Genomic DNA, 12,422 nt, shown 5'->3' with positions numbered 1-12,422 from the left:
AATTCCCAATGAATTGCTTTTGACAGGTGCATAATTGGATGCAGTCAGGGCCAGATGTTCCCCTGTGTCAGAATGGAAGACAATCGCTTTCTAACAGCCTCACCAATAAGGCCGAAGAGCCGGTGGCAATGGCACTCCCAGCAGCAATATTGATTTTAGATTGATTTTTGAGAAGGTGGACCAAAAATTAGCTTGACATACTCAGCACAGGAGACCGTTCATACTCTGCAATTTTGTTGATTTGGTAGTAAATCGGAAACGATGATATCATCAGGAGAGGACTGTAGCCTTTAATTAACATGCAGCCATTTTTAAATGTCAAGACTATATTGTCAGCAGAAAAATTGTTAATCGCATTACAATTCCCCGAAGCAAATCTTCCGCTCAGACAAAGAACTTTGTAATATTCCCATAGTTATTACAGATAACGGGTTAGAAACAGTAGATCTGGCTGATGTAAAATAACTTTATACCCTGGCAGTAGCCTGGTAACGAGTGGCTCCATCTCCTTCTCATGACTCATCCAGCTCTGGTGACTCATGACCCTCAGGAAGATACAATACAATCATCTGGCAGTAATTGGGAACATATTTCATCAACATTTTAATTAACTTCAGCCTCAGATGTGTAAAGTGAAGACCGCATACAGTAAGATGGTACAATTATATGTCCTTCCCTCATAGATGTTATTTTTGCCTCTTAATTATCTCCATAAATATAACAAGACAGAATCTGTTGTGAATGTGCAGTAATGGAGTCGATGTCATGTGTTAGACATCTGAAGCTTATATCACATGTAAGAAGGTGTTATGGGGAAACGTCCCGTCTATTTCATTTTAGTCCCATTACTCAGACTGAAGCAATGTAGAACAGAAATAATGTGGGAGATTTATCAAAACTGGTGTAAAGGAAAACGGGCTTAGTTGCCTATAGCAACCAATCAGATTCCACCTTTCATCTTCCAATGCAGCTCTGAAAAATGAAAGGAGGAAGCTGATTGGTTGCTATGGGCAACTAAGCCAGTTTTCCTTTACACCAGTTTTAACACATCTCCCCCACTGAGGGACATTTATTAAGCTTATTATCGTGGCGTAAAAAAAAGTCACACATTGCAGTGCATGCCATAGGTGAGATGTCATTTGCGACTTTTCAAGCTTCTCGCCAGTGGCAAGAAAAGAGGGCCTGGCTTAGTGGAAGTGGGCGGTGCTTTGCGCCACCTGCCTCATTTAGCAGAAGTTATTGCTAAAGTCTAGGTCAGCCTGCAGCTGGCATTGCCTTCAGTTTCTGGAGCACGGCTGGACAGAGATTTGTCCGATTTGATAAGAGGCTTCTGCCTCTTAATAAATTAGGCACATCTCCCACCAGTGCAGGAGATCAAGACTGGCATATGGATGTGCCAGTCTTGATATACCTCAACCCACATCTTTATTATGTTGTGGTCCCAGTGGTAGGACCCTCACTGATCTAATAGTTATACTCTATAATGTGGAAAGGGGGATAACTTGCTACAACTGGAATACCCCTTTAATCACCATCAGACTTTCCCACAAATAACACACCCCTATCCACAGGATAGGTGATAAGTATCTGATCACTTGGCTCTATCTTCATCAGTGCCACACATGTGTACTACTGCTCCATTTACATGGTAAGTTAGGGACCTCCATTCTTGCAATCTGTTGGGGTTCCAGCAGTCATACCCCCAATGATCAAACATGTATCCCCAACACTGTGGATAAGGAATAAGTATTCTTGGTGGGAAATCCTCTTTAAAAAAGGAATGATCATCCCCCAGACACCCCTCAGAGTGACAGAGTGACAAGGGAAATATAGCTGGGTGTGTTAGATACACATAGTGTTACTATATCCTGCCTTATCTAGGACGTCAGCAGTGTAATAGCATTGCATCTACTTATAATGAGATGACTCTGTACTGACTTGGTCTAAACAGGAAAGCTGTAAAGTGATCTGCTGAATTGAGTGCTAGCACTTGGAACCGAACCCAAGTTCGGGAAATGTTTTTTTACAGTACAAATCAATTGATGAAGATATTGTGCGAAGTCTCGCGAGACTTCGCGAAGTAATAACTTTGGCTCATCGGAGCCAATACATTCTAATACTGTACGGAGCTCCTGCTCCATACAGTATTAGAACGACGTTTTATGCAAATGTTTAATCCGAAGTCGATTCGCTCATCCCTAGTCATAACTGTTATGTTCTTACAGGCAACACTTAATATAGTGTTTATCTAGAGTGGGAATATCCTCATCCCAGGTCAGCCACAGATCTTGGGCTGTTAAGTATAATTGTGCTGTCCAAATAATCACATCTAATGGTAGCTCTGTGTGGAGAATCTGTCAGAGGTGGATATTGTGGAGAGCTCATGTGAACAGAAAGAAATGAAAACTGATCGATATTGAAGGTCCTCGAGTGAGAGGGTTTTTTATTAAAAGAGTAGAAAACAGAAAGGGAGGGAGGGAAGGATTTGTTAATGTTTAGTTGCCACAAAGGAATATGTTGCTACATTTTATATATATATATATATATATATATATATATATATATATTTTATGCTTTTCTATAGTGCTACAATATTCCACAGCGCTTTACAGACAGTAGCATGAAGCTGTTCCCTATGGGGCTGACAATCTAAGTTCTCTATCAGTAAGTCTTTGGAGTGTGGGAGGAGACCGGAGTACCCAGAGGAAACCCACACACACACAGGGAGAACAAACAAACTCTATGCAGATGTTGTCCTCGGTCAGATTCGACCCCAGAACCCCAAAACTGCAATATATACAGTACAGACCAAAAGTTTGGACACACCTTCTCATTCAAAGAGTTTTCTTTATTTTTATATGACTATGAAAATTGAAGATTCACACTGAAGGCATCAAAACTATGAATTAACACATGTGGAATTATATACATAACAAAAAAGTGTGAAACAACAGAAAATATGTCATATTCTAGGTTCTTCAAAGTAGCCACCTTTTGCTTTGATTACTGCTTTGCACACTCTTGGCATTCTCTTGATGAGCTTAAAGAGGTAGTCACCTGAAATGGTCTTCCAACAGTCTTGAAGGAGTTCCCAGAGATGCTTAGCACTTGTTGGCCCTTTTGCCTTCACTCTGCGGTCCAGCTCACCCCAAACCATCTCAATTGGGTTCAGGTCCGGTGACTGTGGAGGCCAGGTCATCTGGCGCAGCACCCCATCACTCTCCTTTATGGTCAAATAGCCCTTACACAGCCTGGAGGTGTGTTTGTGGTCATTGTCCTGTTGAAAAATAAATGATGGTCCAACTAAACGCAAACCGGATGGAATAACATGCTGCTGCAAGATGCTGTGGTAGCCATGCTTGTTCAGTATGCCTTCAATTTTGAATAAATCCCCAACAGTGTCACCAGCAAAGCACCCCCACACCATCTCCTCCATGCTTCACGGTGGGAACCAGGCATGTAGAGTCCATCCGTTCACCTTTTCTGCGTCGCACAAAGACACGGTGGTTGGAACCAAAGATCTCAAATTTGGACTCATCAGACCAAAGCACAGATTTCCACTGGTCTAATGTCCATTCCTTATGTTCTTTATCCCAAACAAGTCTCTTCTGCTTGTTGCCTGTCCTTAGCAGTGGTTTCCTAGCAGATATTCTACCATGAAGGCCTGATTCACACAGTCTCCTCTTAACAGTTGTTCTAGAGATGTGTCTGCTGCTAGAACTCTGTGTGGCATTGACCTGGTCTCTAATCTGAGCTGCTGTTAACCTGCGATTTCTGAGGCTGGTGACTCCGATTAACTTATCCTCCGCAGCAGAGGTGACTCTTAATCTTCCTTTCCTGGGGTGGTCCGCACGTGAGCCAGTTTCTTTGTAGCGCTTGATGGTTTTTGTGACTGCACTTGGGGACACTTTCAAAGTTTTCCCAATTTTTCGGACTGACTGACCTTCATTTGTTAAAGTAATGATGGCCACTCGTTTTTCTTTACTTAGCTGCTTTTTTCTTGCCATAATACAAATTCTAACAGTCTATTCAGTAGGACTATTAGCTGTGTATCCACCTGACTTCTCCACAACGCAACTGATGGTCCCAACCCCATTTATAAGGCAAGAAATCCCACTTATTAAACCTGACAGGGCACACCTTTGAAGTGAAAACCATTTCAGGTGACTACCTCTTGATGCTCATCAAGAGAATGCCAAGAGTGTGCAAAGCAGTAATCAAAGCAAAAGGTGGCTACTTTGAAGAACCTAGAATATGACATATTTTCAGTTGTTTCACACTTTTTTGTTATGTATATAATTCCACATGTGTTAATTCATAGTTTTGATGCCTTCAGTGTGAATCTACAATTTTCATAGTCATGAAAATAAAGAAAACTCTTTGAATGAGAAGGTGTGTCCAAACTTTTGGTCTGTACTGTATTGTATATATGTTGTAAGAAGGTACAAGGAATCATCGTGGATGATAGGTACATGTCACTGAGGTTCCTGGTCTCGGTGGAGTAGGAGCCGGTTTTTATGTGTCAGCAGAAGTTGCTGTTTGACACCTTAATACTTAGTATGGCTGTATAGCTGATCCGGGACGGCTCTTACTGGAAGTAGTCAAAGTGCTGGGTGGGTGACTACTCCGGGTGTGTGCTGGGATCTGAGGCTTGTGCCGTGCTGGAGGGCTAAGACCTGTCTGTAAGGGAAACAGGCCCCCTAAAAAGCGTGCTATGGACAGCTGGAGGCAGAACTTCCAACAAGGTGATTTTTGCTATGTGGACTTTTCATTGTGTGTGAAATAACAACAAGACTGCAAAGTGAAGTTTTTTTTTTTTTTGCTTTAAGTGTGAAGTTTGATTTAAGAACTGATAATTTGCCTCTGTACTATATATATATATATATATCTATATATCTATATCTCAAATACTATGCAAGGACTAAATAAACCAGGACAGATTAGGCCACACTGGCCGTTTAAGAGCTGAGGAAAGCATGTGTCCTATAGGTCAGAGCATAGAAGGCAGAGGGTGAAGAGGTCAACAGCAGGGAGTAGACATAATCTTGGCATTCATGCCCCTTGGGAGAAAAGGGATGTCGGCGGGTATGGACAGCCACCACGCCAGTGTTGCAGAAGTCTCACCCAACCCTGACAATCTCACATCTTCAAGGCTGCTTTGAGTAGCGGCACAAGCACAGAGGTTCTGCTTCTGCTTCTGAAGCAGCGTCTGTTCCTGCGCCACTACTCAGAAGCAAGGTCAGACTGGTACCCCAGAGTACCAGAGGATCCTCCTGGTGGGTTCAAGCTCGGATATCATAATGCGCCCTTAAGATCAAAACAATTTGGCTTCCTCTTGGAGCCAATCACTTGACACTAGGGTCTATTTCTTTAATTCAGAACCTATTAGCTTTATTAATGATATAGGGGTTGGGCCTTGAGAATAATTTCTCTGGTGGGCTTCAGAAACCCCAGTCCAACATTGCTCAAAATGTCTTACAAATGGACAGGATAGGAACCAGCTCAGCGTTCTCAAATGAAATGAGGCCTGTGAGCTGATGCTCCTTGGATATATAATTAAAGTGCACAAGTACTTCAGGAACTGTGAATATTTAAATTTTTTGCTCACCAAACAATTGTGGACTGTGACACGTCTTTCTGTTCATATATATGTATATAACTAATTCTGGGACCCGGTTTCTTTTTCAATCAATACAATACAAAGTGCATAGTGCTTATTTGTAAACAATAGTCAAGGGAAAAAAACATAAATAAATACAGACCAAGTCCTCCCGGATCCCTACACGTGTTTCGCGTTTTGCTTCCTCAGGGGATCATTTTTTTTCCCCCTTGACTATTGTTTACAAATAAGCACTATGCACTTTGTATTGTATTGATTGTGGGCTGTGTTGGGATACACTCTGTGCAGTCTGGGAATATTCATTGTTACTTCTTTTACAAACAGATCTGCAAGTATTATCCTGTGTAGCTTTGTGCTGCTTATTCATGTATATGGATATGTATGTTTTAACAAATGTATGTCCAATAAAGGCTTTTGTACTTGTTTAAACTACGCTGTTCTGAGTCTAGCTTTGGTTTGGTTAATGTAATTGTTCTAGGACAGCGACAATACCGGGTGTTGGGTTCGCTCCGCGTTCATTTTGGGATTCTCGCTACCCTCCTGTTTTAGTGATTTAAATGCTTTCTTTTTGTCATTTATTGCTTTATTTACAGTTCTATTTATCCGCATTGTTTTTTTCTTGTTCCTTAACCTTTTATTCCCATAAGGTATGTACCTCCCACAATAAGATTTTAGGATGCTTTTAAAAATATCCAATTTTGTAGCTGTATTTTTATTTTTCAGGACTTTGTCCCAGTTGGTTAGGCCTATGGCCTCTCTTAGTTGGCTAAATTTTGCTTTTTTGAAGTTTGGTATTTTTGTTCCTCCCTGAAGAAACACTCTTTTGAATGATAATTGTAAGGTTATTACTCTATGGTCACTATTTCCCAGGTGTCCCCCAACCTGCACGTCTGTTGTTCTGTCAGGTCTATTGGTTAATGCTAAGTCCAGTATGGCCGTCCCTCTAGTCAGGTCCTGAACCAGTTGGGAGAGGTAATTGTCTTTGGTTATTGCCAAGAACCTGTTTCCTTTATAAGATATACAAGTTTCAGTTTCCTAGTCTTTATCTGGGTAGTTGAAGTCCCACATAATAACCACCTCATTATGATTTGTCGCCTTGTCCTTCTTGTTTAGTAGTAGATTTTCTGTGGTATATTAGGTGATTTATAATAAACTCCTATTAGTATTTTATTATTGTTTTTGCCTCCGTGTATTTCTACCCACAGTGACTCCACATGTTCACGTCCTTCACTTATATCTTCCCGGAGTGTGGGCTTTAGACAGGACTTAACATAAAGGCAAACCTCTCCCCCTCTCCTGTCAACTGCCCAGTCATAGCTATCATCCAGCCATGTCTCAGTTATTCCCACTATGTCATAGTCCTCCTCATACATCACTAATTCCAGTTCCCCCGTTTTATTAGTCAGGCTTCTGGCATTAGTATACATACAATTAAGAGGTTTATGTATATTTTGTACCCTACACTTTTCCTTCTGAGCTGTTCTACTACCTTCTTCCATTTCTCCCCCAGTCCAAATACCTTGCCCCCGGTCTCTACCTGCACTATCTTCCCATCCTATAACGTAATTACCCTCACTCTGATTTTCGAATTCTAGCTTCATCTGTACCATTTATTTGTTGTTCCTGTTGGGCCAACAGTACAGGACTGCTGAGACTATACACCAGTCATCACAATGATTCAGTAGGCTGTAGGCCAGAACTATTGATGAACTGTTGAGGGTACTCAATGTCTTATGGCTAGTTCTGGTTACCTGATTATGTGCTGAGCTTGGATATGGAAATGTATCTATGCACTATGCTTGGTTGTGCATCTGTACTAGCTTTTGTTTTGGTACCATATCTGTGCAATGACCTATTTTATGTTAATATATCTATGCAGGGTTAGGAGACAGCAATCCAATAAAAAAAAAGTAAAAACAGTCTAGTAACATACCATTTCTTCTGGACGTGTTCCTTTATCAAGAGGAGCAGCATAAACTGAAAGAAAAAATTAATACCTTAATATAAAATGACTTTGACAGATCGTTTACATCCTAGCATGTTAAAGGGGTTATCCCATAACTAATGTAAAAAATCTAAATCAGACATCATATAGTAAATGACAGTCTATTTCTAACAAAGCAAGAACCAGCCCTGTACCTCACATGGATCCAGAGATCTCCCCATTGCACTGCTAGATTTATATCAAGCTGAAAGCTCAAGGGGAGTGTATTTTCTGCTGCAGCTAAGGGGGCGTGTCTATGATCTCCCTATCACAACTCAGGAGGCAGTCGAAAGATGAAACTGAGCATGTGCGGCCATCTCAGTGAGCTGGACAAAGAAATAGGAAGAAAAAAAAACAGCAAGTGGCGCTATACAGATACATTTTATTGAATAACTCAGTGACTGTGCAAAATTTTTAATTACACGCAATTACAAAAGTATTCAGATGCAGGAAATGGATGGAAAACTGTACAATATTTTTTGTGGGAAAAACCCCTTTAACATCCTACTGAGCTTTCTTCTTCACATGCTTGGGCCAGCATTAGCCATATTAATCAGTTATCAATATAGTTGGTGCTCAAAGTTTCAGAAATTATATTAGAGCTATCATAAGTAATGTGTTAATTATTCAGTCCAACAAACCAGTTACCTCCAAATACAGTAGGTGAAAGGTGGCCCTAAAGGGGTACAACTTCCTTTTGTTTGAAGGGTACCCCACTGAAAAGTTAATTATAGGGTGCCCTGCTGGTGGAAACAATAGCAATTGACTGTAATCTATGTGGGAACATGCCATCATCAAGTGTTCATTCCCCCTGCAGCGCTACCACTGGGGAAATAAAGCATTACCACTAATTTATTGAAAAACCATGGGCCGTCTGTGTAATGCATGGACATATTGGGTCCTCCAGACCAGGATAAACTCTGCTCTGAGCAGAGGACTCCACTTTATTAAATATTTTAAAGAGCGTTTTTTTTTTTTTTTAAATAAAACCAACCCCCATTAACTGTTTTTTAACAATACAATATTTTTTAGATGAAAATTATAAAGGTACCTTCATTTATATTATTGTGATAAACAAGAAAAATTCCTCCTGATAGTCTTATAGCTGAATTACTATGATATGACTCCCCTCCCCCGCTGTGTTTCCAGTAATTATTCACAGTACATCAGGCAACATCTGTACACTTTTCAGTGACTAGCCATGTAATTCTAATGAGTACACTGGTAACATCAATGCCCAGTCCTTAGATCTGACCGCATCCTGTTATATAACCCAGCAGCTGGCATCAGTGTTATTTCCAGAAAATCCTGATTTGATCTTCATTTTCTCTGTGCTCTGTGGAATATTTAATGGTGCCTTCTACATTGTGGTCTTTCTGCTGACTACATCTGAGATATATATATTTTTTTTTATCAGTTATTCCGAATTTATACTTAACCTACACGCTACATGTATACTGTCCCTAAGTGATACAACCCCAGGTAAGTACATTTTGTACACTCTGATTCCACGTCACCTTTTGTTGGCATGTCCACCCACGTGGCAGCACCTCCTCCTATTAATGCTAAAAATACAGATACACATTACAAATAAGGATCTCGATGGAAAGCATAATTTCTATGAGTTCCATCTTAACCCCTTAAGGACCGAGGACGTACCGGTACGCCCTATTTCCCGAGTCCTTAAGGACCGAGGACGTACCGGTACGTCCTGACTTAAAATCTGAATTCCGGCGCCGCGGGGGTTAATCGAAACGGGATTTCGGCTGAAATCATTCAGCCGGCATCCCGTAACAACGCAGGGGGGGGTCATTGGACCCCCCCGTATCGGCGATCGCAGAAAACCGCAGGTCAATTCAGACCTGCGGTTTTCTGCGTTTCCGGTCCATTCGGGTGTCCTGTGACCCGATGAACCGGAAAAAGACTGCGATCGGTGGCGTAATTTTACACCACCAATCGCAGTCCGAGGATTTGAGGAGGCGGTGCTGGCCCTGGTGCTGAACGCCGCTGTCCAGGGTGCTGATTGGTGCAGGGGAGAGAGGCGTGAGATTCAAACTTCCTGCGCTCCTCTCTCCCCTCCTCTTCCTGTCCAGCACCCTGACCGTGCAGCATCGTCCAGCACCAGCTCCTGTGTCCCCCTAAATCGGCATCCATCACCCTCCTGCACCCATCGCCACCCAGGTAGGTTAGGGTCAGTGAGGGAGAGGCACCTTTAGGCAGGGATAGAAGGGAAAAGTTAGAAAAAAAAAAAAAAAAAAAAAGCACATTTATTCCAAACTTTTTTGTTTCAACTTTCAGACACCAGACCCCCCCTGCCACTTGCCCCCCCCCCCCCCCCCGCAGCATGATCCGCCACATAGCTTCAAAAAACAATTTTTCTTTCCCCAAAAAATATTAGTTTTAGTGCAGGCATCCTCAAACTGCGGCCCTCCAGATGTTGTAAAACTATAACTCCCAGCATGCCCAGACAACCTACAGCCATCATCAGGGCATGGTGGGAATTGTAGTTTTACAACATCTGGAGGGCCGCAGTTTTAGGACGCCTGCTTAGTGTCTCCAAAGTCTGAGAGCCATACATATTGGGCATCGTCGCGTGCGTAAAAGTCGTCGCTATAAAAATAACTTTTTACCAAACGCCTCGGATGAACGGTGTTAAAAATATAAAATAAAAACGGTGCCAAAACACCTATTTTTGGGCAAAATTTAAATTTAAATCCATTTTGCCGGTAATAAAGCAAGGGTTAACAGCCAAACAAAACTAAACATTTATTGCCCCAATTCTGTAGTTTGCAGAAACACCCCATATGTGGTCGTAAATGGCTATATAGCCGCACGGCAGGGCATAGAACGAAGGGAACTCCATACGGTTTCTGGAAGGCAGATTTTGATGGACAGTTTTTTTTTTTACACCATGTCCCATTAGAAGCCCCCCCTGATGTAGCCTAGAATAGAAACTCCAAAAAAGTGACCCCATCTAAGAAACTACACCCCTCAAGGTATTCAAAAGTTACTTTACAAACTATGTTAACCCTTTAGGTGTTCCACAAAACTAAATAGCGAATGTAGAAACAATTTTAGAATTAAATTTTTTTGTTACATTGCCTCAAAAAAGAGTAATATAGAGCAACCAAAAATCTAATTTACCCCAAAAATTGTCCCAAAACAACAACCACCTTATCCCGTAGTTTTCTAGATGGGGTCACTTTTATGGAGTTTCTACTCTAGGGGGGCATCAGGGGGCTTGAAAGGGTACATGGTGTAAATAAACCAGTCCAGCAAAATCTGCCTTCCAAAAACCGTATGGCGTTCCCCTTCTTCTATGTCCTGCCGTTTAGCCAAACAGTAGTTTACGACCACATTTGGGGTGTTTTTGCAAACTACAGAATCAGGGCAACCCATTTTGAGTGTTGTTTGGCAGTTAACCCTTGTTTTACTCCTGGAAAAAACTGATTATATTGGAAAATTTTCCAAAAAATAGAAATTTCTAAATTGTTTCTCCATCTGCATTAACTCTTGTGGAACACCTAAAGGGTTAACAAAGTTTGTAAACCCAGTTTTGAATACCTTGAGGGGTGTACTTTCTTAGATGGAGTCACTTTTTTGAAATTTCTATTCTAGGGGTGCAACAGGGGGCTTCAAATGGGACATGGTATAAACAAAACCAGTCCTGCAAAATCTGCCTTCCAAAACCCATATGGTGTTCCCCTCCTTCTATGTGCTACCGTTCGGCCAAACAGTAGTTTACGACCACATATGGGGTGTTTTTGCAAACTACAGAATCAGGGCAACCCATTTTGAGTGTTGTTTGGCAGTTAACCCTTGTTTTACTCCTGGAAAAAATTGATTATATTGGAAAATTTTCCAAAAAATAGAAATTTCAAAATTGTTTCTCCATCTGCCATTAACTCTTGTGGAACACCTAAAGGGTTAACAAAGTTTGTAAACCCAGTTTTGAATACCTTGAGGGGTGTACTTTCTTAGATGGAGTCACTTTTTTGTAAAATTTCTATTCTAGGGGTGCAACAGGGGCTTCAAATGGGACATGGTATAAACAAAACCAGTCCTGCAAAATCTGCCTTCCAAAACCCATATGGTGTTCCCCTCCTTCTATGTGCTACCGTTCGGCCAAACAGTAGTTTACGACCACATATGGGGTGTTTTTGCAAACTACAGAATCAGGGCAACCCATTTTGAGTGTTGTTTGGCAGTTAACCCTTGTTTTACTCCTGGAAAAAATTCATTATATTGGAAAATTTTCCAAAAAATAGAAATTTCTAAATTGTTTCTCCATCTGCCATTAACTCTTGTGGAACACCTAAAGGGTTAACAAAGTTTGTAAACCCAGTTTTGAATACCTTGAGGGGTGTACTTTCTTAGATGGAGTCACTTTTTTGAAATTTCTATTCTAGGGGTGCAACAGGGGGCTTCAAATGGGACATGGTATAAACAAAACCAGTCCTGCAAAATCTGCCTTCCAAAACCCATATGGTGTTCCCCTCCTTCTATGTGCTACTGTTCGGCCAAACAGTAGTTTACGACCACATATGGGTTGTTTTTGCAAACTACAGAATCAGGGCAACCCATTTTGAGTGTTGTTTGGCAGTTAACCCTTGTTTTACTCCTGGAAAAAATTGATTATATTGGAAAAATTTCCAAAAAATAGGAATTTCAAAATTGTTTCTCCATATGCCATTAACTCTTGTGGAAGACCTAAAGGGTTAATAAAGTTTGAAAAAACAGTTTTGAATACCTTGAGGGGTGTAGTTTCTAGAATGGGGTCATTTTTGGGAGGTTTCTATTATCTAAGCCTCACAATAT

At 41.2% G+C, this 12,422-nt stretch overlaps 1 protein-coding gene across 1 annotated transcript in view; it reads right to left on the bottom strand.

Moving 5' to 3' along the window:
• CHGB (chromogranin B) overlaps window positions 1–12,422 on the bottom strand; it is a 44,393-nt gene that overhangs the window by 21,489 nt on the left and 10,482 nt on the right. The window contains exon 2 of the mRNA XM_044292310.1: window positions 7,554–7,597. Coding sequence (XP_044148245.1) covers window positions 7,554–7,597 — 44 coding nt within the window. The remainder of the gene's footprint in view (window positions 1–7,553; window positions 7,598–12,422) is intronic.

The sequence above is a fragment of the Bufo gargarizans genome, chromosome 4, assembly GCF_014858855.1.
Source record: "Bufo gargarizans isolate SCDJY-AF-19 chromosome 4, ASM1485885v1, whole genome shotgun sequence".
NCBI classification, from domain to species: Eukaryota; Metazoa; Chordata; class Amphibia; order Anura; family Bufonidae; genus Bufo; species Bufo gargarizans.
This window is presented reverse-complemented; position numbering and strand designations above follow the sequence as displayed.